The 23,932-nt window shown below is 42.0% G+C and overlaps 1 protein-coding gene across 1 annotated transcript; it reads left to right on the top strand.

Moving 5' to 3' along the window:
• The first annotated feature begins 11,337 nt into the window (after positions 1 to 11,337).
• LOC122119386 (60S ribosomal protein L23a-like) lies at positions 11,338 to 13,110 on the top strand. The gene is made up of 2 exons (XM_042693454.1): positions 11,338 to 11,878; positions 12,923 to 13,110. The coding sequence occupies exons 1-2, from the start codon at positions 11,338 to 11,340 to the stop codon at positions 13,108 to 13,110; spliced, it is 729 nt and encodes a 242-aa protein (XP_042549388.1).
• The last annotated feature ends 10,822 nt before the right edge of the window (positions 13,111 to 23,932 follow it).

The following is a 23,932-nucleotide window of genomic DNA, read 5'->3' as shown; positions in this document are numbered from 1 at the left end:
GTTCTCTGGGGGCTAAGGTGCAGGCATGAATGAGGAAACCACTATGACTCTTAGTGTCAATGGGATTAACGAAGGATGGCAAGACCCCAGAAATCAGAAACATTTAGGAGCTACTACCACTGGGCTGAGAGAAGTAGGGGTAGAACTGTCACCGGAGCCCTGGCACACAGCGGACCAGCTTCTCATGGGGACTGGGAAGGACTTCATCTCCAGCAGAAACACAGCAACCCTGGAAGAACCATCTGGCATAGTTCCCTTGCTTTCTCTGTAAATGCAGATGCTAACTCTCTGGCCAAATCCAGCCACAGTCCACCAGCAAGAAGTGCTGACTGCCAATCACCAGGGCCTAGCCTCCAGGCACAGATGAGGAAGAGAGAAAGACGGAGAGTCAATGTGAGGAAGCAAAGACCAGCCACACAGCAGACTGAGGGGAATAGTATCGCCCATGCTTCTGATGCAGACTGAGGACCAGGCCTGCTGGTGATGGAAACTTCTGATCAGACCTTGCTCTAGTCCCTCCTGTGGCTGGGATGGGTAGCCATCCTGTCCAGGAGCCCCCCAGTTAGCTTTCCTAGCCACTGTCTCTCAGGAAATCCTTTCTGGAAAAGCCATTTCATTTCTGGGAATTGTGGTGTATACTCATTGCCCTGGCCATAGGAACCAGATAATTTGAAGTTTAAGGTATCTTCCACCTTTTCTTCTGGGGCATGAATGCTGGCAACCAGAGAGTTCTTCTGTATTCTCCTCTGGTCTGAAAAGAACGCTCATATCTCTTGCTTTTTTGTTTGTATCCAAGCAAACATGCCGGAAAGAGACTCTGGAGACTTCACCAGATGTCAGATCATCTGACTCTCCCTAATTTGCATAACCCCATGATGGAATTTGAGAGTGGAAGGGTGCATCATAGGCCCCCAATCCAGTACTTCAGTTCACCTCCAATCCACCAGCTAGCTTTCCAATCCACCGTGTTGGCACGTTTGAGACGACTTCATTTCTGCCGCTTCCTTACCAAAAGGGGGAAGATATAAATCACAGGCGCAGAAGTAACTAGCAGTTGTGACATTTTGTTACAGAGTTTAATTACATGAATCATAAAATATTGCTACAATTTTCCAAACTGTTAAACCTTAATTAATATGAACCCACAGGGACCACCTTGATCGTTCTAAATATTCTGAATCACTACTCCTACAGTAATGCTTCCATCCGCCCGAAGTGCTTTGTAATTTGCAAAAAGTGATTAATTATTAGAAATGAAACCAGACAAATTAATTTAATATAAATGAGGCTGTACATGCTTTGATTAATTCTTTTTAATTACGTATATGTTATTTTTTCAATAGTTGAACAAAGGACCCTATTCTTCTCCCGCATGTTCATATTCATTAATCTCATTAGCAGAGTATTAATATAATTTTATCGCACATTCCAGAAGTACGGCACATTGACAAACCATAATGAATCGTGGCATTAGTGTACCATCTCTACATTAATTTCAAGACATGCCTGGCTCATCTGTAATTTACTTTGAGACTTAGTTTAAAATGAGCTGAATAAGCGTGTAATTATGACATCTGCTTCCTTTCAGGTACCTCTTTGTAAATCAGTGACAAAGGAATAGCAAGTTTAAATATGTGTTAACACTTGGGTAGCATGTATAATTGCAATATGGCCATGTGTAATGAAGATTAAATTAGACCATACTATACCTGACATATGCAAGAACATAATTGAATTGTAGTTATGCTAAAAGCAGAAGGAAAATATCAATATTTGATTTGAGAACAGTGACATTAACTTCAAAAAAAGAGGAGAGGATAGCTCTTAACCAGTCAGTCCCTCCTCCTCCCACATAGAAGAGGATGCCATGATCTCTAGGCTTCCAGCTTCATGTCCCCTTAGGTTTGATGACAGTTGGTCATGAAATTCATGACATTTTCCTAAAGGGTCCATTTCGGATGTCACGGGGGCATGACCTCACACTGCATATCTTCAAGGCTCAGCAGCTTTGCTTAGTGCCCTGAGGTGGGCACCATGCCCAAAATTCCCACCAGGGGCCTCAAGCTCGGAATTGGAATTCAGGGATTTAAATGGAGGGCCTCCATCTGCACAGTTAACCCCAGATTTCCCTGAGCACGACTCAGAGGATGGCAAATAATTTGATGTTCCATGGGAAAACAAGGCAACTCTGGAGTGAGCTCCTAGAGCATATTTGGGAAGAAACAACTAGTATGTTGGGATCTTCTGACACCCGCCCAGAATGGAGATAAGTAAATAGAAAAGGTATATGGGCTATCACAATCTTTTCACAATCCACCTTTTTTTGGGGGGGGTGGGGTCTAGTCGTGGGGCCTGAACTCTGGGCCTGGGCTCTGTCCCTCAGCTCTTCAGCTCAAGGCTAGCGCTCTACCACTTGAGCCACAGTGCCACTTCCAGCTTTTTTTTTCTTCTGCTTATGTGGTGCTGAGGAATAGAACCCAGGGCCTCAGGCATGCAAGGCAAGCGCTCTACCACTGAGCCACCTTCCCAGCGCTCTTCTCCACCTTTTTGAAAATGACTTGGTATGTAGTCCTCTGGGATATAGTCCAATTTTGGCAAAGATTTATCACATGACCAATCTACCTTACATTCTGGGTATTCCCAACAAAGTGAACACTCCATTCTGGTGGGCATATGGCTCCTCTCTCTCAGAAGCCCCTGAGTGTTTGAGTAAAGAGCTTGACAGGACTCAAAGAATATTGCTTCTGAGTTTAACAAATATACCAAAGGAATTGGGGGTTGTATCTCAAAACAATTTTAAGGAGTTGGCTTACTTAATGAAATCCCCACCCTAGTCTTTTTTAAGTTGATGGTAGGTCTGTGGAAAGAAGAACTAAAGAGATGAAAGAATTCTCACTTCTCAGCAAGTCTTCTTCTCAGAAAGTTGTTCCTGATGAGTTGCTGCCCTGGGGTCCCATGCACAAGAGGAAGGGAGAATGTCATCTATCTGAGTTAGAATGTTGGGCTCTTCTACAGAAATCTCATTGCAGCAGAGATCAACTGATTTGTGTTAACACCTAAAATGTACCTTGTAGGAATGACAAACTGAGTAATTATGGAGGTGTTTTGATGGACTTGTGGATGGTTACACTTTAAAAGTAATATTAGAGCCTCTATTTGGATGATAGGTGGTTTTGGAAATCAGCCAGAGCAAAATCACCTGGGAAGTCTGTCTTCAAAAAAGATAAACCCGGGCACTGGTGGCTCACGCCTGTAATCCAAGCCACTCAGGAAACTGAGGTCTGAGGATCATGGTTCAAAGCCAGCCCAGGAAGGAAAGTCCATGAGCCTCTTATCTCCAATAGACTACTCAGAAAAACCGGAAGTGGTGCTGTGGCTCAAGTGGTAGAGTGCTAGCCTTGAACACAAAGAGGCTCAGAGACAGTGCATAGGTCCCGAGTTTAAGCCTCAGGACTGGAAAGAAGGGAGGGAGGAAGGAAGGCAGGAAGGCAGGCAGGCAGAAAGGGAGGGAGGGAGGGAAGGAGGGAGGGAGGGAGGGAGGAAGGAACCTACATTATTCATTTTACACAGGGATTCCTAGAACGGAATGGTATATAGGCTACAGCTGGGACTCAGCAAGGTAGCCTATCATGTGCATTTTAGGGGCTTGGGAAATCAAAGATAGAGTGAGTATTGGCATTCAGTGGTCCCCAAAGCAGCATCACTTGGACCACTGATTGTTCCTTTACCAAATTGGGCAAACAGATGTTATGATGTTAAATGACCCCATGTGGTAGGCATATCGCACACTCAGTCTTCAGAGACATTGCATTCTCTGAGGCAGTTTAGAGAAGATTCACATGAGATCTTTCTGCACTGTTCTGGAAGAAAAAGGGATAGCTTGACTTTCTTTTCCGTGCTAACACTGTGTGCCTAGACTCCCAGTATACAGAAGATCATTTTGAAGACATTCATTGTTTCTCTGCCTTAGCTCTCTCTACTGCCCTTGTAAAGAGCAGTTCACGTGTGATTGTGAGTGGTTGAGTGGGCAACCATCTCAGGACAAGTCTGAAAAATGGATCCTGGGTTTTCTAAATCCTCTCCACTCCTTCTAGTACATCCTGCATGAAGTCTCCATGTCAGTACACCACGATGAGCATCTTGAAATGAGGCTCTCCAATTCTTACCACTTACTGGCTTGCTAACAATCTCACCAAATGTGCCCTGCATGTTTAAGTGGGATATTATCCATGCAACTTTCAAAATAACCTGTTTCCATTCCTCATAGAAATGTGCGTTTCTATCTCTGTGGCTCTAGGTACTTGGATGCTGAAATTAAGCAAGTAAGCAGATATTTAAATGAGATGCTAATCTGAATGAGAAAGATTGTATCGGCTAGGATGGACTCTGATATGATGCTGTGACAAATAATACAGAAGTCCCAGGGGAAAATGGAAACAACAATGACTACATTCCTTATGATTAGGGGAACATCCCTCACATAGGCTGTTGCTGCCATCCAAAGAGTCTGAGTGAGTTCAGAAGGGTCTGGGACTTAGAGGAATTAAGCTCCTATATGGGTTACAGCTCAGTGGCAGAGCATATGCTTAGGTTGCATGAGGCAATGGAATCAATTCCCAGAATCAGAGAGTGAGGGGAGTAAAAAAGAGAGGGGGAGAAAGAGAGAGAGAGGGAGAGAGAGAGAAAGAGAGATGGGGAGAGAGGGAATATGGGAGAGAGAGAGAGAGAGAGAGAGAGAGAGAGAGAGAGAGAATACTCCTCTCTACATATGGTCCATGGCTCCTCTACTCACAGCTCATTGTCCAGAATCAATCCATTTGGCCAAGTATGATCTTGTCACATGTCTGGGAGGGAGATGCAATAGAAGGTCATGTAAAAGCACTAAATGATCATCCCAGAGGATAATGGGAAGTCATCACCCTTAATTGAAGATTTGAGTCTACTCACTGACAGGAGGCTCCATTTTGGGTAAAATGAATAGGCCAAATACACACATGAAGAAATGCTCAACTTCTCTAGCCATAAAAGAAATGTAAATCAAAACAACATTGAGATTCCAACTCACCCCAGTTAGAATGGCTATAATCAAGAAATCTAATAACAACAGATGCTGGAGGGGATGTGGCCAAAGAGAAATCCTACTGCATTGTTGGTGGGAGTGTAAACTTGTTCAACCACTTTGGAAAGTAGTATGGAGGTTCCTCAAAAGACTCCATATAGAGCTCCCCTTTGACCCAGCAGTCCCACTTTTGGGCATTTACCTAAAGGATCACAAACAAGGCCATACTAAAGCTACCAGCACAACTATGTTTATCGCAGCATTATTCACCATAGTTAAGATATGGAACCAACCCAGAGGCCCCTCAAGTAGATGAATGGCTCAAGAAAACGTGATACACACACACACACACACACACACACACACACACACACAATGGAATTCTATGCCTCCATCAGAAAGAATGACACCATCCCATTTGTTAGGAAATGGAAAGTCTTGGAAAAAGTATATTAAGTGAAGTAAACCAGGCCCAAAGAAACATAGGTCCCATGGTCTCCCTTATTTGCAATATATAAAGGACAAGCAGAAAAGGTCAAAAGCTATGTACATATGGCCATATAAAATGATGCTAAGGGGGCTGGGAAAGTGGCTCAGTGGTAGAGCGCTTGCTTTTCATGCCTGAGGCCCTGGGTTCGATTCATCAGTACCACATAAGCAAAAAGAAAAAAGCCAGAAGTGGTGCTGTGGCTCAAGTGGTAGAGCACTAGCCTTGAGCTGAAGAGCTGAGGGACAGCGCCCAGGCCCAGAGTTCAGGCCCCATGACCAGACCCTCCAAAGTAAATAAATAAATAAAATAAAATGATGCTAAGTGTGGTTTTTAATGTACTTATAATTGTACTATGTGTGTTTGTTTATTTTTTATGTTATTCCTCCATGGTATAACCCCTGTTGTCGCTGTACTTGATTCCGGTGCCCTGCACATTGGATATACATTTTTATAATTTGCGGGAGGGGAAGGGAAATAACAAAACGCTGAAATAAGGATAAAGGTTGACCCATTGTAACAATGAGATGTATAAGACACTATGTTGCAAATGAACTTTACAGCTTCCGGGGTAGGGGGAGAAAGGATTTGGGGAGGTGGGGAAAGAAGGGATGGTAAGGAAAAACAAAGGAGGGGGTAACAATGCTCAATGGGAAATGTACTCATTGCCTTACTCATGTAACTGTGACCCCTTGTACAGTATCTTTACAATAAAAATATATTAAATAAAAAATGAGTAGGCCAAATTGGAATGTCTTTTGCTGAACCTTGAACATCAAACCTGCCTGTTCTAAAACATTTGCCCTGGGTATCTACCTTCTGTCTTTGTGTGGAATGTCTTGAGGCTGCAGATCCTTCTTGTCTTTACTTATGAATTTAGTGATGTCACTTCCTAATCAGCTTGATATCTTCTCTTCATACGTGTGGAAGACATAAAACGAGAGATCTGTCTTTGTTATGAGACATTTCCTCCCTAAGTAGCCTTGAAAATTTAGGGGACAATCTATCTGGCCTCCTGGTCTGATAATCTAAAAGTGGTTGGGGCGGGGGTGGAAGAGTGGAGGGGGGGGCCATGGGGGGCGTGGCAGATGGATGAGAATTTAAGCTCTCTGTGACTTTAAAAGTTCTTTGAAACCACAGAGTTCTTTGCACAAGGCATTCCCTGACAGAGGCAGTTATTTCTGCCCAGGAAGGGAGGGGGGAGGTTAATCTTTTCATAATAATGGGTTTTACCCGAGTGATACAGATGAAGTCTTCTGTAATTGTGTTCTGTCTCCTCTGGGCTTGCCTAGCAATCTGAAAGTTGCAGGAGTTGGAGGGAGCCAGTGGGAGGTCGCCATCCTCCACCTCCCAACCAGAGTGGTAGTCCTGGGCTTTCAAATGCTTTACACTCAATCTGAAAAGTCTGTGACATGGCTCCATGTCACTCAAGTTAGAATGACCTATTTTTCAGTGCTCAGTACAAATTCTTGTTTGAAAAAAAATTATCTTGAGTCTCAAGTTCTTTAGAGAGTAAGGAAGCAAGCCAGCACCTATCTAAATAAGGTCTTATTGTTCATCCTATACATGGCTGTTCTTCAGCTTTAAAGCTCCTGGTAGGTCTGCATGACTAGGAGGCAGAAACAAACATTGGAATTGCATATGCGGCCAGCCAAGACTAAAAGTTTGCATAAAGAGTATGAAAAATCAAGCTGGGCACCACCACTGGTACATGCCTGAAATCCTGCTCAGTAAGTTGACATTTGGAAGATGGTGGTATGAAGCCAACAGATGAAGGAAAACTCATGAGACTACCCCCAAATAACCAGCAAAAGGCAGGCATGAGGGCATGACTCAAGTAGTAGAACACTAGCCAAGCAAGCTGAGAGACATTAATTGCAAATCCCATACTGCAAATGACTTTGGAAAATCATAGCATGTTCTGTAGACAAATGCACATTCTGTTTTTTGACTCAGCAATTGCACTTGCAGATACGTGCTCAAAAGTATTGAATACATGTCTTCACTGAATACATGTATGAAAAAGTTCATAGCATTAGTAATAGGTACAGAAGTCCCCAGACTAGAAATAAAACACACAATCTCTGTAATGCTTCTTGTGGCTTTTCTCTTTATCTGCTCTCTCTCTCTTCTGACTCTCTTTCTGATTCACTTACATGAGTCTCATTAACATTTCAAGTAATTCCTCTTCTGTGTTGCTGTCTCCTCAGTATTCTTTCAGTCACATATTGAGCTTCTCCCTCTGTCTGGTCTGAGTTACAGACAACTGACACTCATCTCTGGCTCATCTCCCTCCACCTTTTTTTTTCTGACTTCTCTACTTCCAGTAAGGCCACCATCAAGTTTCTAGATTTCTAAGCAGGACTAGATACGTAATTTGTAGTGATGTTAACACAATTTAAATCCAAATACTAAGGTAGGCTCTGGTAGCTCACATTTGTAAACCTAATTAGTCAAGAGGCTGAGATATGAGGATCTCAGTTTGAAGCCAGCCTCTGGCAGAAAAGCCCATGAGAATCCTATTTCCAATTAACCAGTAAAAATCCAGAGGGAGAGGTGTGGCTCAAGTAGCAAAGTACCAGCTTGTTATGTGAAAAAGCCTGAAGAAAAAAAGTCAAGTGCGAGAGCAAGGCCCTGAGTTGAAGCTTCACGACTAATACAGTTAGTACAATAAATGATACCTATGAATAAATAACTTACTTTATTGTCCTTCACCGTGAAGTGACAATAATAAGCTATTTGCTCATATGATTGTTGAGATGATCAGAATAAGAGCTTTGAATGATGTATGAGAACAATAAGACGCATGTCTATGGAGAAGACAAATGAATATTGACTCTTGTCCATTCATTCCATTGACACGCTCTGCTAAAGACTGTTGTATAGGGGGAAGACTGAACTGGGAGCTGGACAGATGGGCAGCTGCCTGCAATGTACTTGCATTCTGGTTTGGAAGATAGGGGACAAAGAAATGAGACAAATAGATAAAGAAATTGGTTTTAAAATGGGAAGAATGAGTGATAGTAGCAAATGATGGGTGAGACAGGGTGGGGCTCATTTCTGTGATGGACAGAGTGAGAGCTGTCCTCTCTGAAGAAGTGGCAGAGTTGAGCCTAGAAAGACAAGAAGGCAATGGGCTGAGAGAACAGCCTGGAAGAGAATGCTCTTGGAAAAGGAAAACACAAACGGAGAATCCTGAAGTGGAAAGAGCATGGGATGTGTGAAGGTCAGAAAGGGGATCAGAGGGGAAAAGGACAGAATGCACTAAGGCTGAGGAAGTATCAAGTGTGCAGGTGCAGCCAGAGGGGGCACACACGAAGCTAAGTTTTATTCTAAACCTGTGTGGAAACTAGCAGTGGGAGTTAAGCTCTTACTTCAAGCTTGAAGTGTTTCACTGTATCTCCATAACCTGCATTAGATACACTATCTCCATGTCAGAGCAGACCTTTATGCCTTTAAATTGGTAGAAATGGGACTTTGGAGGGGAGAGAATGGAACTGGTTTATTTAAGTATCCATGATTGCATTCAGCAACATAGCAGAATACATTGTTACCTTACAAAAATCAGTAGCTCTTCTCTACACCAACAATGAACAGCCTGAGAAAGAAACCAAGAGAGCAATTATATGTAGAGTAGCTTCAAAAATGTCAGTAATAAGCTTAACCAAGGAGGTGAAAAGACTTTTACAATGAAAACTATAAATAAAGATTTACAGTTTATACAAGTAAAGTGACGAAGACAACGGAAGATGAAATCCATCCCATGCTTATATACTGTCAGAATAAATATCATGAGAGTTGGGTGCCAGGGGCTTACACCTGTAATCCTAGCTGAGATCTAAGGATCATGGATCAAAATCAGCCAGGTGAGGAAAGTCCATGAGATTCTTATCTCCAATTAACTACTCAGAAAAAGTTGAAAGTGGCGCTATGGCTCAAGTGGTAGAGCACTAGCCTTGAGCACAGAGAGGCCAGGGACAGAGCCCAGTCCCTGAGTTCAAGCCCAAGGACTGGCAAAACAAAACAAAACTTAAAAAACAAAAACAAAGCCCCACAAACTCAGTGAACCCCCATATAAATCCTAACATCATTCTTTAAATTAAAAAATCAGCCTTAAAATTCATATGAAAATACAAAAAAAAATAGACTAGCTAAAACAATCTTGTGAGGAAACACACAAACAAAAACAAAGCAGGAGCTATCATGATACTGGACTAATGAATAAATGAGCACATGAGCTGAACAGACAGTGCTTGAAAGAAGAAATTGAAAAACACTTGAAAATAATACAGAGGGTCTGGGAATGTGGCTTAGTGGTAGAGTGCTTGCCTAGCATTCCTAAAGCCCAGGGTTTGATTCCTCAGTAACACATAAACAGAAAAAGCCAGAAGAGGTGCTAATGGCTCAAATGGTAGAGCACTGGCCTTGAGCAAAAGAAGCTCAGGGACAGTGCCCAGGCCCTGACTTCAAGCCCTAGGACTGACAAACACACACACACACACACACACACACACACACACACACACACACACACACACACACACACACACCCCAGAAAATAACACAAGGGAAGCTCAACATGCCTGGACATAAATGAAATGCAAATCAAACTGAAATTCAGATTTCATCTCAGTCCTATCAGAATGACCATAATCAAGAACACAAACAACAATAAATGTTGGTGAGCATGTGAGGGAGAAAGGAACCCTTATATACGATTGGTGGTAGTGTACACTAGTGTGACCACTATGTAAGTCAGTATGGAGAGCCCTCAAAAAACCAAAGGTAGGGCTACCATACCACTCCTGGGCGTCCATCCAAAGGAATCTAAGTGAGGATATAACAGAAGCACCTCCATACCCATATTTATTATAGCACTCTTCATAGTAGCTAAGCTATGGAATGATCCAGATGCTCTACCACTGATGAGTGGATCAAGGAAATGTGTAAAATAGGCACAATGAAGTATAATTCAACCATAAAGAAGAATGAAATATCTTTTCTAGGGAAATGTATGGAACTGGAGAATATCATGTTAGGCAAAATAAGCCAAAGGCAGATGGACACATGTACACACACACACACACCCCATCATATATGTGTATTGTGTGATTGTAATTGTGGGACTAGTTGAGAGAATTAATAGAGAAAGAAAGGTGAATGTTAGGCAGTTAATAATACTGAAGTACACTGGATCTGTGAACTAAGATGACAAAAATGAAATTCTCCAAAAGCCATTGATTGGGAGTGGTGAGGATGGAGAAAGTGAGAATAAATTAGGGAGTCAATTTTTTAAATTTTATTTTGTTGTAAAGATGCTATACAGGGGTTACAGTTACATGAGTAAGGCAAGGAGTACATTACTTGTGGATCATTGTTACCCCTTCCCTTGTTGTTTTCCCACTATCCCTTCCCTTCCCCCCACTCCTCCCTACCCACCCCACCCCCACGCCTGAAGTTGTAAAGTTGAATTCCAATATACTGTCCTATGGGTATCGTTGTGGCAATGGGTCATCCGGTGTCCTTGTTTCACCATTTTGTTATGTGTATACAGTGTGAAATAACCTGGTGAAACTCTTGAAACAATTGGAATAAACTAAAATATCTGAATGACAGGAATTCAAATAAGTCTTGTCTGGGGTGTGGGTCCTAGGGAGAGAGGAGGGAGAATAGGGAGGGTAAAGGAAGGTGAACATGATCAAAATACTTTATGTCCATGTACGAAATGAGACAGTGATGTTTGTTGAGATTGGTTTGGGAAGAAAGGACAAGGCAACTTTTTGCCACCAAGATGGCACCAAAAATGAAGAAGGGAGCTCCTGCCCCTCCTAAAGCTGAAGTCAAGGAAAAGACTTTGAAGGCCAAGAAGGCAATGCTGAAAGGCGTCCACAGCCACAAAAAGAACATACACACTTCACCTACCTTCTGGTGGCCCAAGATGCTGTGGCTCCAGAGACAGCCCAAATACCCTCGGAAGAGTGCTCCGAGGAGAAGCAAGCTTGACCACTGTGCTATCATCAAGTTCCCCCTGAGCATTGAGTCAACCATGAAGAAAATGGAAGACAGCAACGCACTTGGGTTCAGGATGAATGTCAGGGCCAATAAGCATCAGATCAAACAGGCTGTGACGAAGCTCTATGACACTGACATGGTTAAGGTGAATACTCTGATCAGGCCTGATGGAGAGAAGAAGGCTAATGTTCCACTGGCTCCTGATTATGATGCTGCAGATGTTGTCAACAAAATTGGAATCATCCAAACTGAGTCCAGCTGGCTAATTATAAACATACATTTTTCCACCATTCAAAAAGAAAGAAAGGACAAGGCAGATTGTGAAGGGATGAATCTGATCAAGTGGTATGAATATATAGACATGTCAAAATGAAATCTCCTCGCACAACTATTTGATGCTAAGAAAAAGCTTGCTCAGAAAAAGGGTCTGCTTGGGTTCATGAGAAGGAGGCACAGAGGTTGAACCTGGTTCCATGGTGTAGAGAGCAGAGTGGAAATGGCATTGGTAGTGTAAGGCAGTTAGAGGTTTCAAGAATGAAAATTTTTCCAAGTTTTTCCATTTCCTAACAAATGGGGCAATGTCATTCTTTCTGATGGAGGCATAGAATTCCATTGTGTATATATACCACATTTTCTTGATCCATTCATCTACTGAGGGGCATCTGGGTTGGTTCCATATCTTAACTATGGTAAATAATGCTGCAATAAACATAATTGTGCTGGTAGCTTTAGTATGGCCTTGTTTGTGATCATTTGGGTAAATTAAGTGAAGTAAGCCAGGCCCAAAGAAACATAGGTCCCATGGTTTCCCTTATTTGCAATAACTATTATATGTCTGAGTCAAGCAGAAAAAGTCAGATAAGTTGATGTTAGGGGAATGAACCCCAAGATAAGTATTCAAATTTTTTTTTCTTTCATGCAATTGTTTCTAACATATTTAGAAAATGATTTCTATGTTGCTTTATATGTCCCTCCCCCACGGTATAACCCCTGCTTTCACTGTATTTGATGTTGGTATAATTTGTGGAGGGGAAGGGCAAAAACAAATCATTTAACTAGGGATACAGGTGGACCCACTGCAACAATGAGATATACAAGTCGTTATGTCGAAAAACGAACTTTACAACTTTGCGGGGGGGGGGGCGGGGAGGATAAGGTGGGGGGAGGTGGGGGGAATATGGGAAGGGATGGGAAAGAGAAACAAAGAGGAGGCAACAATGCTTGATAAAAAAATGTACTCATTATCTTGCCCATGTAATTGTAACTCCTCTATTTTCACAATAAAATAATAATGAAATTTTTCCAATATCAATATAGCATGTGATTTTATTGTGATATGAATAATTTCTTTCTTATTCTCCTAGGCTCAGGGAAACCTACCATTCTCATTGGTACATTCATGATGGAATTTGAAGAGTCTGTATCTCATTCTGAGATGAGAGCCCAGACTAGTATAAGGTTTGTCCATGAAGAGGTGGTAAATGAAGCAGCCACTGTGAGTGCCTGCCACAGAGTTTCAGACATTGTGATGAAGGCCTGGAGCACGGGATAGAAGATATTATGTACAATCTCAGCTCCAAGAGTCAAAAGCTCCATGCAGTGTTTGATTTATCTCATGCCAGTCAAATTAGTGAGCAATGTATTTTTATGAAGCTACCCTCTACTGAGTATACAGTAGAGGGTAGCTTATTCCAGGCACAGAAATCCTTTCTACAGCTCTCTCCTCAGTGTCAGAATTCTTGCAACCTATGGTGAGCAATTAATCTGGACCATGTAAGAAATATGTCATCCAAGAGAGACTTGTGGGAAAACAAAAGCAGTTCTGAATTGGTGTCTCTCTTAGAGAGAGCTAGAACACACGGGCAGCTTCTGACTTTCTTATCATCCTCACTCCTGCTTTCAAAGCTTCTATCTCCTTCTGTTATCCAAGTATTTCTATAGGCAAGGTATAGTACACTCAAGGGTATACAGCACAACACTCATGCTTTACCTTTGCAAAATGTTCACAAGAGTATAATCATAGTCTACTTTTACAAAAGCATCATCGTATTTTCCAGCCCAGAGATGATATCTGGTTTATGCTGATTACAGTCCTGTGCCTGATACTCCCCATTTCTGTTTGGAGATAGGAGAGGCCCAGACTCCAGAGACACATGACATAGCCTCATCTCCAACTCTGTCTCTCACTTACTGAGTGACCTGTTACAGAACCTTGTTCTCTGCCTCACAGTCCTCATCTTAAAAATGGGAATAATGACAGTAACTAATTAACAGAAACCTTGTAAAGAGTAGATCAAAACAGACTTATCTGCTGGTATATAAATATTCTAAGTGATTTCATAGGGAATATATTACAATACATAATAACTCACTACATAGTTAAAATTAAAATACTTCATATGCTTGCTGTAAAGGATAAATGAATGTAATTAAACATTACATATCTATATATATTTTGAAGATACTATACATGTATATATTAATTTACATATTTATCTCCTGTATAATTATATATGATATGAAATAAAATATAACCATATAACACACATTTAATATACACACATAAGTATCATTTAGAAGATTTAGAATGATTGTCATTTATAGACAATGTATTTGATGATGCCAGCCAAAAAGAGCTAATGACATACTCAGCTTTCCTTAGGCTATAATTTAAGGAGCAACCAATTTCCCTCATATTTTGGAGGTAGGGGTAGACGTACATAGAAAGGAGTCTTTCTGTCTTTCTCATAGCCAGAAACACATTCTAGGATAAGGAAGGACCAATGCCACAAAAGACTGCTTTTGATCCACTGCCTACTGAGAAATATGAAACACTTCAAGTCTAGGATAGGTAAAGAAAACAAATGGGCAGCACAGACGCTTCCCTGGCTTCTGAGGCTGGACAGGAGTGAGGAAGGGGCCTGGGAGGCAGACACAACTGTGAGAGGGAATAGAAGGTCTGTGTAAGTGAGGGACAAACAGTGCATCGTATTGACCAGGTTTAATAGGCTCGGGGGACACCCAAATTGAAGTTGGAACACATTTTTAAAAGGGAGAGAAAATGAAACTCTGATCGACTGTGTATGGGGGATTATTCTTTCTTTCAAGTTTTATTTGCAAGAACTGAAAGACAGGGTCCAGAAACCCTGGGCTTTTGACTGGTGAAAAAAAAAAAACCAAACAATCAAAGCAACCATATATTCTCACTTATTTCAAGAGGCCTCCAAGATCCTCAGGTTGAGAACTAGGTGAGCAACTGAGGCCAAGGTCTCACCTGGGCCCACCAGGGGTGCAGGCAGAGTAAGGTGAAGCAAGGAGATGCAGGAGGACATCTCTTCCTTCACTGTGCATCTCTGAAAGACATCAGCTGCTCCTCCAGGGGTGAAGGATGTCTTATTCAGACTCTGTCTGATGTAAGACCCATCAAGAGTCAGGTAAAGAAAATTCCTGCATAACAATCTCCTCAGGGAAGGGAAAAAACAAAGTGTTTAAATAGGCATACAGGTTGATCTATTGCAACAATGAGATGTACTAGACACTATGTTGAAAAATGAACTTTACAATTTAGGCCGGGGGGGGGGGGGGGGAGGGGGGGGAGGAGAGGGTGGAGTGTAGTTAAGGAGGTGGGAGGGAAGGGATGGGAGGGGAAACACAAAGGAGGAGGCAATAATGCTCAATAAGAAATGTACTCATTACCTTGCTCATGTAACTGTAACCCCTCTGTACAGTATTTTTACAATTTAAAACGTATTAAAAAATCTCCTCAGGCTGTCTTCAGGGAACCTGAACACTAACACCAAGCCCATCTCCTTTCTCCTCCCAGAAATCGCAATACACGCTTGGGTTTACATGTAGACCAGGATGGTAAGATAATAATTTGTGAATATTCCCTGCCACTCATCCAGAGTAAGGTAGAGACACAGGATCAGAGAGGTTAATGAATTGCCTCTCACAGCCACACAGATGGTAAGAGCTTGAGCCAGGATTCAAACTTAGACTTCCTGACCCTTAATTAGATTCTTTTACAATGAGCTAGGAGACATTATCACACTTCCAACCCCATAGGAGGTCTGACAGCACCTAGTTAACATGACATACAAAGGGATGATCTGCATTGTCTTCTTAGCAATTCCAAAATACTTGGTTGGAATTTGCTGGTGCCACTTTGTATATTACTTGTGGCACAGTAGAAATCAGACTTTTCTTTGTGATTCAGACAAAGCTGAATCCTTTTCTTACTTGCAGTGACTAGGACACTTGACTTCACTAGACTCTCTTTTAAAGTTCCTCCAGGTTGAACCAGTAACATGGGCTTTTTACGAGTACTTTCTCAAAAGGCAAATTCTCAGACTCTCAGTTGACTGAACTCTGGAGGTGGAATCCTGCCAGTGTTTTGTCAACAGGCATTCCAGGTAGTTCTCCCTGCTCCACAAGTGGGTGTGGGTACATGCAAAGCCAGGCTTGGCTCTGAGCTCTGTATCTTTCTCATATTAACCGCCTACAGCCTTGTAGCTGCCCCTGAGTTTTTACTTCTTGAAAACCCACATGAACAATCCACCCCCACTTTCTCTTGACTTCCACCCACTTGTCCTACCTCTCCTGTACTAGGTAAGAGGCCAAATTGACATCAGAGACCATTAGAAAAAAAATGCTTTTTTCTCTTGGTGCCTGCACTGGGGCTTGAACCCAGAACCCTGAACTCTTCTTTAGCTTTTTCCCATAAAATAGGGTCTCTACCACTTGAGTCCTACTACCATTTCTGGTTTTTGCTGGTTAATTGTAGATAAGAATCCCACAAATTTTCCTGCTGCGGCTAGATTCTAACCACAATCCTCAAATCTCAGCTTCTAAGTAACTAGGATTACAGGGCTGAGCCACCAGTGCCTGGAAATCTCTGTTTTAACCCAAACCCTTAGAATCTTCTATGGAAAGCCTGGGCTGGCTCCCCAGGTGCCTTGAAGACCACATTAATCTACTCCAGCACTTTTACTGCTAGGATTTGAACACAAGCTCCACTTCCTACCAGCCACAGACACTTTTTCATCTCTGTATCTCAGTCTTCTCTTATATCAGATGGACATTACAGTGGTATTTAATCAAAGCAGTAATTCTTATACAAATTTTTAAATCAAATATAGAAAAAAATTGTAACGTGCATGAATATGTAGCTCTGTTGGTAAGGGTGAACACTTGAATGATGATAGAAATTCAGTAGTTGCTCTATGCAGGATTGTGCAACTCAGGCAGAAGACTCTTCTCACTGGTCTGGAAAGCAAAGAAGTCCATTGTGTACATTTTGCCTAGTTCCAGTAGGGTCTGCTTGTTCCCCATGATCCTGAGCCCAGCCCTTCTGTCCAGCCCCACTGCCCTTTTCATCACCTTAGGGCAGCATGGCTTCCTGCCTCTCTCGGCTCTGCAGGAACCATTCCCACGCCCTGATGGGATGCACAGTGACACAGGGCGTCCGTTGAGAAATGAGTGGTTAGCTGTGATGACAACCCAAACCACAATGCTGTCAAGAAGCCCTTGCTCAAGGGGCCCCTGGGGACAGGAGGAAGCTCCATGGCCTCCCTCTAATTTGTATCACTCCAGGGAAGGGCAGAGTGGCTCCCAGATGAGTAAGACTCCTTCTATTCACACACCTACAGAGCATGGACAGAAATCACTCGCCAGACAAACTCCGGAAATGTTTCCAAGGAAATGGTTAATAGTTGTAGATAGGAAAGCTTAAGAACCTTGCTGTACACCTTGCAGATCAAAATCCAGCACCTTTAGTATGGAATGAGTTCTATTCTATGGCGTTATCCCAGCGTCCACTTTGCTCTGGCTAGAATACCCGAAGGTATTTAGCCGTCATACATCTATCGCTTTCTTGGTTTGTTTAGCTGGAGTTCCGGGTTAGGTCTTATATTAAAGCTTGCACAAGCCACTTCTGAAATCCTAACCCATCTCCTGATGAGGCTGTGATCTCTTTTTACAGTTGAGGAAATTGCTCCTAGATAGCTAGAATAACTTACCCCAAATCACTTACTTCCTAGTAGAATTTTAGCGAGCCACCAAACCTTGGATTCTATTGCTTGAGGGGTACCTATGTCTTGCTGTGAAACTTGTTCTTTTAAGGAGAATTAGAGACATATTTTCCTTTATAGTTCATAATAGGTGTGTGTGTGTGTGTGTGTGTGTGTGTATGCTGGTACTAAGGTTTGAACTCAGGCCCTCCTTTAGCTTTTTCACACAAGACTAGCATTCTATTATTTGAGCCACAACTCCCCCTGGTTTTTTACTGTTCAATTGGAGATGAGTCTCTTTTCTGTCCAGGCTGGTTTCAAACCTTCATCCTCAGATCTCAGCCACCTGAGTAGCTAGGATTACAGGTCTCAGCCACTGGAACCCTGCTTCAATAACCATTTCTTAATGTAGTGTGCCTGATGGAGAATGGGAGGGCAGAACATTGGAAAAAGTTTTCATTTCCAGAGCCCTGAACAGTGTACTGCACACAATAGATATAGACACAATGAATAAGTAGATGGATACATGCTATAAAGCCTCCTGATTTCTTCCTAGTCCAGTGCTTCATCCACTATCTTCTAGGGGATGACCTTTTAAGGTTGCCCTTAAATGGTTTTACTCATGGATTTTTTCAATAAATTGGACTAAATTTCTCATTGTCTCATGACACTTGCGATTCATAAAAATAATTTCCCACAAGATCTCACAAGACATTAACCAGGTTTACAGTGGAAACAAATAGCAGCCATTTTGTTTCTTCTCAGAATATCTGTTACTCTGTCCTGCAGTACAGGAGAAAAAAAATGTTCTTATTTGGGTTATTTTGAAAGATTGGTCAAAGTGCTGTCCTCTTAGATGATTGAGATCAGATCCACCACTGAATATTCTTGTCATAACCAGAGCCTTGGAGGTGAGGATAGTTCTACAAGCCACTATAAGATGCTTCGATCCATTGGGTGTCTCGCCACATTTTTCCTTTTCCTGAACATTTTCATATCTTTGTACTCACAGAGCTTAACAAATTTTGTGAATTGTTGCTTTTTCAATTAATATTGTAATATAAACATTTTTCTAAAGTAGTATAAAGCATTGGCTGCTCCCATTTTAATAACTCCTGTTTCCAAGTGGAGGTATCATGACTTACTTAGCATTTCCTCTCTTGTAGCATTTATGTTGCAGTCAATATTACAGCCTTAGAAAATAGCACTGTGATAAATAACCCCAAGGAGAAAGCGTTGTCTGAGCTCTCTCTGGACTGTGTCCTTAGGGTCAGTCCCCAGCAGCCTGCCATCTATTCTTAATAACTGGATTTGTGAGCAAGAGATGAGCTCACCAGGGGACATGGAGCAAGGGAAGAGAGTTAACTCACTAGTCACCAAAGACACTGAAAATTATCACCTAACTGGAACATAACCTCCTAGTCTAGGGAAAAATTTTGTACTCTGCTGTAAGCTTTGTGTTCTAACATATTCTTATCCAACAGCAATGCTTTCATTGTAAAAGTGCACAAATAAACAAATATTTGTAAATACATTTGCTTTTATACAAATGGGTTCATATAAAAAAGTACTCCAGCTAATTTGTGGGAGGGTGTTCAGTAATGTGCTATGGAAAGACTGGGGATATAGCTTCATGGTATAATACTTACTCCATACATGTGATGCCCTGAGATGAATTCCTGCACCACAAAGGGTGAGGGTGAGCTGGGGATGGGGAGAAGCCAGCACAGAAATCTGTTAGGCCAATAAATAGAGTTCTATCTTATTGTTTGTAAGAACTGCAAGGCTGTAATTGACATACTAGGAATTTGCTACATCTTTTTTGTTGCATCCATTTTTTATTACTATAAATTTAGGATATTTCTGTATGAATGAAATGTCTACTGAAGCTATTAGAAGAGCAAGGTGAATCGTTTGAATTTCATTAGAATTGGGTTTTCCTTGTCAACTCTTATTTTTTTTGTTTATTTATTAGTAGTACTAGGGTTTGAACTCAAGACCCCATGCTTGTTAGATAGGCACTCTACAGCTGAACCATGCCTCCTGCCCTGTTTTGCTAGATATTTTGAGATAGGATCTCCCTTCCTACCCTGACCTGCACCCAACCCATGTTCCATTTCCTTTAGGCTTCCTTCTGTTGAAGGGATTACAGGTACACATCAGAGTGCTCAGCTTCTCTTCAGGGATATGGGTCTTTTGGACTTTTCTGCCCAGGATCGACTCAAACCATGAGTCCTCCTGATACCCGGCTTCTCAACTCTTCTTGCCAATTTCAGGTTACTTCCATGTAGTTCTGAACGGATTATAATGACAGCCACGTATGAAGATTGCCATGGAACATGAAGCTCATGTGTTTACAAATCCTCATATTTTCTCCCATTTATATTAAGAGATAAGCATATTTTTATCACAATAAACATATGTTGGGTGCTCACTGTGACTACAGTAAACACTTTAGCTCAGGAAATGGTAAACAGAACAAAGGGGTTGAGAGAAACAAAGACTCTGATCAAACAGGCTATAATAGTAATGCATTTAGTCTTACTAAAGGCTGATAAATACTAAGACACTGTGCTAGGGGTAATATCCTCAGAGGAGCTTACCATTCTTTAGAGCTCTGTACAAGTGACACAAGGAAGGGCACAAGACCAAGACCAACGTGCTACACGTAAGGACTGAGGCTGGAGGTGCCTGGCCTCAAGCTTCTTGCCAGAATGTCCTCTTCAGTGATAAAATTATTTTAATTTAGAAGACAATCTCATTCAATTTTTTTATTTATTTTTTTATTGTGAAAAAACTGTACAGAGGGGTTACAATTACATGGGCAAGATAATGAGTACATTTCTTATCAAGCATTGTAGCCTCCTCCTTTGTTTCCCCTTCCCATCCCTTCCCAGCCTCCCCTTGCCCCCCCCCCCACCCACTGCTCCTCCACCAAAGGTGTAAAGTTTGTTTTTCCACATAACAACTTGTACATATCATTGTTGCAAAGGATCCACCTGTATCCATATTTAAATGATTTGTTGTTTCCCTTCCCCTCCACAAATTATACCAACCTCAAATACAGTGAAAGCAGGGGTTATACCATGGGGGAGGGACATACAAAGCAACAAAGAAATCATCTTATAAATGTGTTAGAAACAATCACCTGAAAGAAAAAAAAAACATTTGAATACATATCTTAGGGTTCATTTTCCTAACATCAACTTATCTGACCTTTTCTGCTTGACTCAAACATAAACTAGTTATTGCAAATAAGGGAAACCATGGGACCTATGTTTCTTTGGGCCTGGCTTACTTCACTTAATATAATTTTTTCCAAGTCTTTCCATTTCCTAACAAATGGGGCAATGTCATTCTTTCTGATGGAGGCATAGAATACCATTGTGTATAGATACCACATTTTCTTGATCCATTCATCTACTGAGGGGCATCTGGGTTGGTTCCATATCTTAGCTATGGTAAATAATGCTGCAATAAACATAGTCATGCTGGTAGCTTTAGTGTGGCCTTGTTTGTGATCATTTGGGTAAATGCCCAAAAGTGGGATTGCTGGGTCATAGGGGATGCTCAACCTCCCTAGCCATAAAAGAAATGCAAATCAAAACAACATTGAGATACCACCTCATCCCAGTTAGAATGGCTATAATCAAGAACTCTAATAACAACAGATGCTGGAGGGGATGTGGACAGAAGGGAACCTTACTGCATTGTTGGTGGGAGTGTAAACTTGTTCATCCACTTTGGAAAGCAGTATGGAGGTTCCTCAAAAGACTCCACATAGAGCTCCCCTATGACTCATAGAATTTTTTAAAGCATGATCCCATATACCAATAGCTCATCCATGAAATCTTAGCTATTCAGGAGACTGACATCTGGAGGATGTAAATTCACACCAGCCTGAAGCAGAAAAGTTCACAATACTCTATGTCTGTAATAATGAGGAAAAAGCAGGACTGTAGGCATGATTTAAGTGACAGAGTCACAGCTGAGCAAGCTCAGTGCCCTGAGTTCAAGTCCCAGTACTGGAAAAAACAAACAGCACTTTGAAAGGAAAGGAAAGGTCAGTTAAAAGGCCATCTTTGAAGCCAGGAGTGGTTGCTGTTATGAATCAGGCTTTGGTGTTACCTAAACAGTAGTTACTGTTAGGCTGCAAAATACTATCATTTTGAAGCCACCAGAGGAGTTCAACTTGAAATGTGGGTTCCGTTTCCCTTCATTCCACAGGCACAGGAAAGCAAGGCAATCTATGGGCACAGAGGGTACAGCAGAGAGCAAGACAAAGGTTCTACTCCAACAGAATGTCTAATGTAACGGGAGAGAATGGACAGTAAGCAAGGCATCTCAGAAAGGAATTTCAATGACACTGAAGAGTGTAATGGAATGGGTGGTGTTTCAGTTGACCCCTGTGTGGGCAGAAGATGTACACACACACACACACACACACACACACACACACACACACACATACACTTCAGCAAATCAGAGGGAGCAGATGTGATGGGCCAGGCCTAGAGAGAAGAGGGAGGGAGGTTCAGAAGAGAAATACAAAGAAGGCCTGAGGGAAGTAGAAGTAGAGGGCTCTGGATTTTAACTGCAAAGAAAACACATTGGGAGGGTGCTAAACAGGCAATGGCATAATCTGGCTAAAAGTCTTCAAAATCGTGCTTTGACTACATGGGAAGTGGAGGGTTGTGGGGTAAACAGGAAATCAGAAAAAAATGTCATGAACCAGAGAAGACATGATGGTGGCCTTAGCCATGGCAATAGTAGGCACCTACAATTTCCCAGCCTTCCACTGAGAAGCAAGGAGGCCAGCGCCTCTGCCTCTCAAAGCTTTAGTTTCTCCATCATTCACTTTCTGAGTGAAAGCTGACACCTAGTCCAGTGTCTAGCCTATAGTGCGTCCATCCAAATGCCAGCCAATCAGGGTCTCCACTTGGCTCCCAACTCACATTAGACTGGAAGCAACAGCAATTAAGGGAAGTATGATAGATTGATACAGGGTTGAACGCTGTAATGGATTCAAATAGGATGAAAATACAGACACCAGACGAGAGAGGAAAATACTAGAATGAAATTCTTATATTCCCATCATCACATTAAGGATGCCTCTGTGAGACTAACACCAATGATGGCTTTGATTGCTCTCTATTTAGTTGTACATCTCAAATAGCTGCCCATACAATCCCCTATTACCACAGCAGATAGCTGACAAAATAGAGCTTTGTGTCTGTAGGGGTTTTTTTTAATCCCCAAATGGTCTGTGAGTGGGAGAGACCCTTTATGTCCCTGGTAAACTTGAGCCCTACTGCAGGTGTTTGAGTTTATCACAGAGAGGAAATGACTTTTTTTACACCTAATTTAATCTGAAGCTATTCACAGTTTAAAATGTTTAGTAACGGTGACCTTTTTAATGACTAACACATTGCAGGTGGTCCTGTTGTAGCCAGCAGTGAATGTTTGCCATCAGAGGGGGGTGGGCGAAAGGAGAGAGAGAAATAAAGGACTACTTATGGCAATTGTCATCCTTTTCATGAGCTCAAAGGATAGCTGGTTCTGAATGGAGCCCGAGCAAGGGTCTGTGGGGGAAAGATTAAGTTTTCTTCTCTCTTCTTTATAGGAAAGCCGCTGTGCTTCTTGTGGTCCCTCTCAGACCTGAGGCGTGATGGGTAGATGGATCTCAACATCCTGGGCAGCATTATCCACCAGATACCATGAATTGCCTGCCCAGTCTTTAGTTGTGTTTTCCTCTATTGAAGGACAGAGAGGTCTATGGTACTTCAGTGCCTCAATTTCAGGATGGAATTCTTTCTGTTGCTTACCATTGCTGGATTCCTGGGACTTCTACAGACTTGTGTAGCTCAGAGAGTGTCCAGGTAAGATCTAGCATCGCAAAGGAGCTGAAAGTTGATTCCCCATGGATTGTACCAGAAGTCACTCACAATGCTTATCTCATCCACCCAACAAGGGCAGTTTATTTTAATTCTATCGATAGCTGGGCAGCATGAGGGAATGCTAGACCCACCACATGGCTTGCATAAGTACTTCTCACTGGTCTCTGATCATCTCTCCAGACCTTTCTGTCTGTGCCATATTCTGAAGGACTCCTTTAGAGAAATGACAGTGCTTCTTTCACCAGACCTGAAAAATAACCCAAATGGTTTTCAGAGCAGTGTGAGAGAAAAGTGTGCCAGCAAATATCACATTAGGTCTAAAACTAGGGCTGTAGATACATAATTCAGTGTCCCTACTCTCCCAGTAAGCCCTCTCCTTGGCAGGCAAGTGAGCTAGTCTTTGTGGGACTTTTTCGTTTTAGCTCAAAGAACCCATTGGCATTACCTTAACATGTTTTTTTCTCCCTCT

The sequence above is a fragment of the Dipodomys spectabilis genome, unplaced genomic scaffold (assembly GCF_019054845.1).
Source record: "Dipodomys spectabilis isolate Male_0828 unplaced genomic scaffold, ASM1905484v1 ptg000165l, whole genome shotgun sequence".
Taxonomy (NCBI): Eukaryota; Metazoa; Chordata; class Mammalia; order Rodentia; family Heteromyidae; genus Dipodomys; species Dipodomys spectabilis.
Note: the sequence above shows the minus strand (reverse complement) of the source record. Positions and strands in the feature narration are given on the sequence as shown.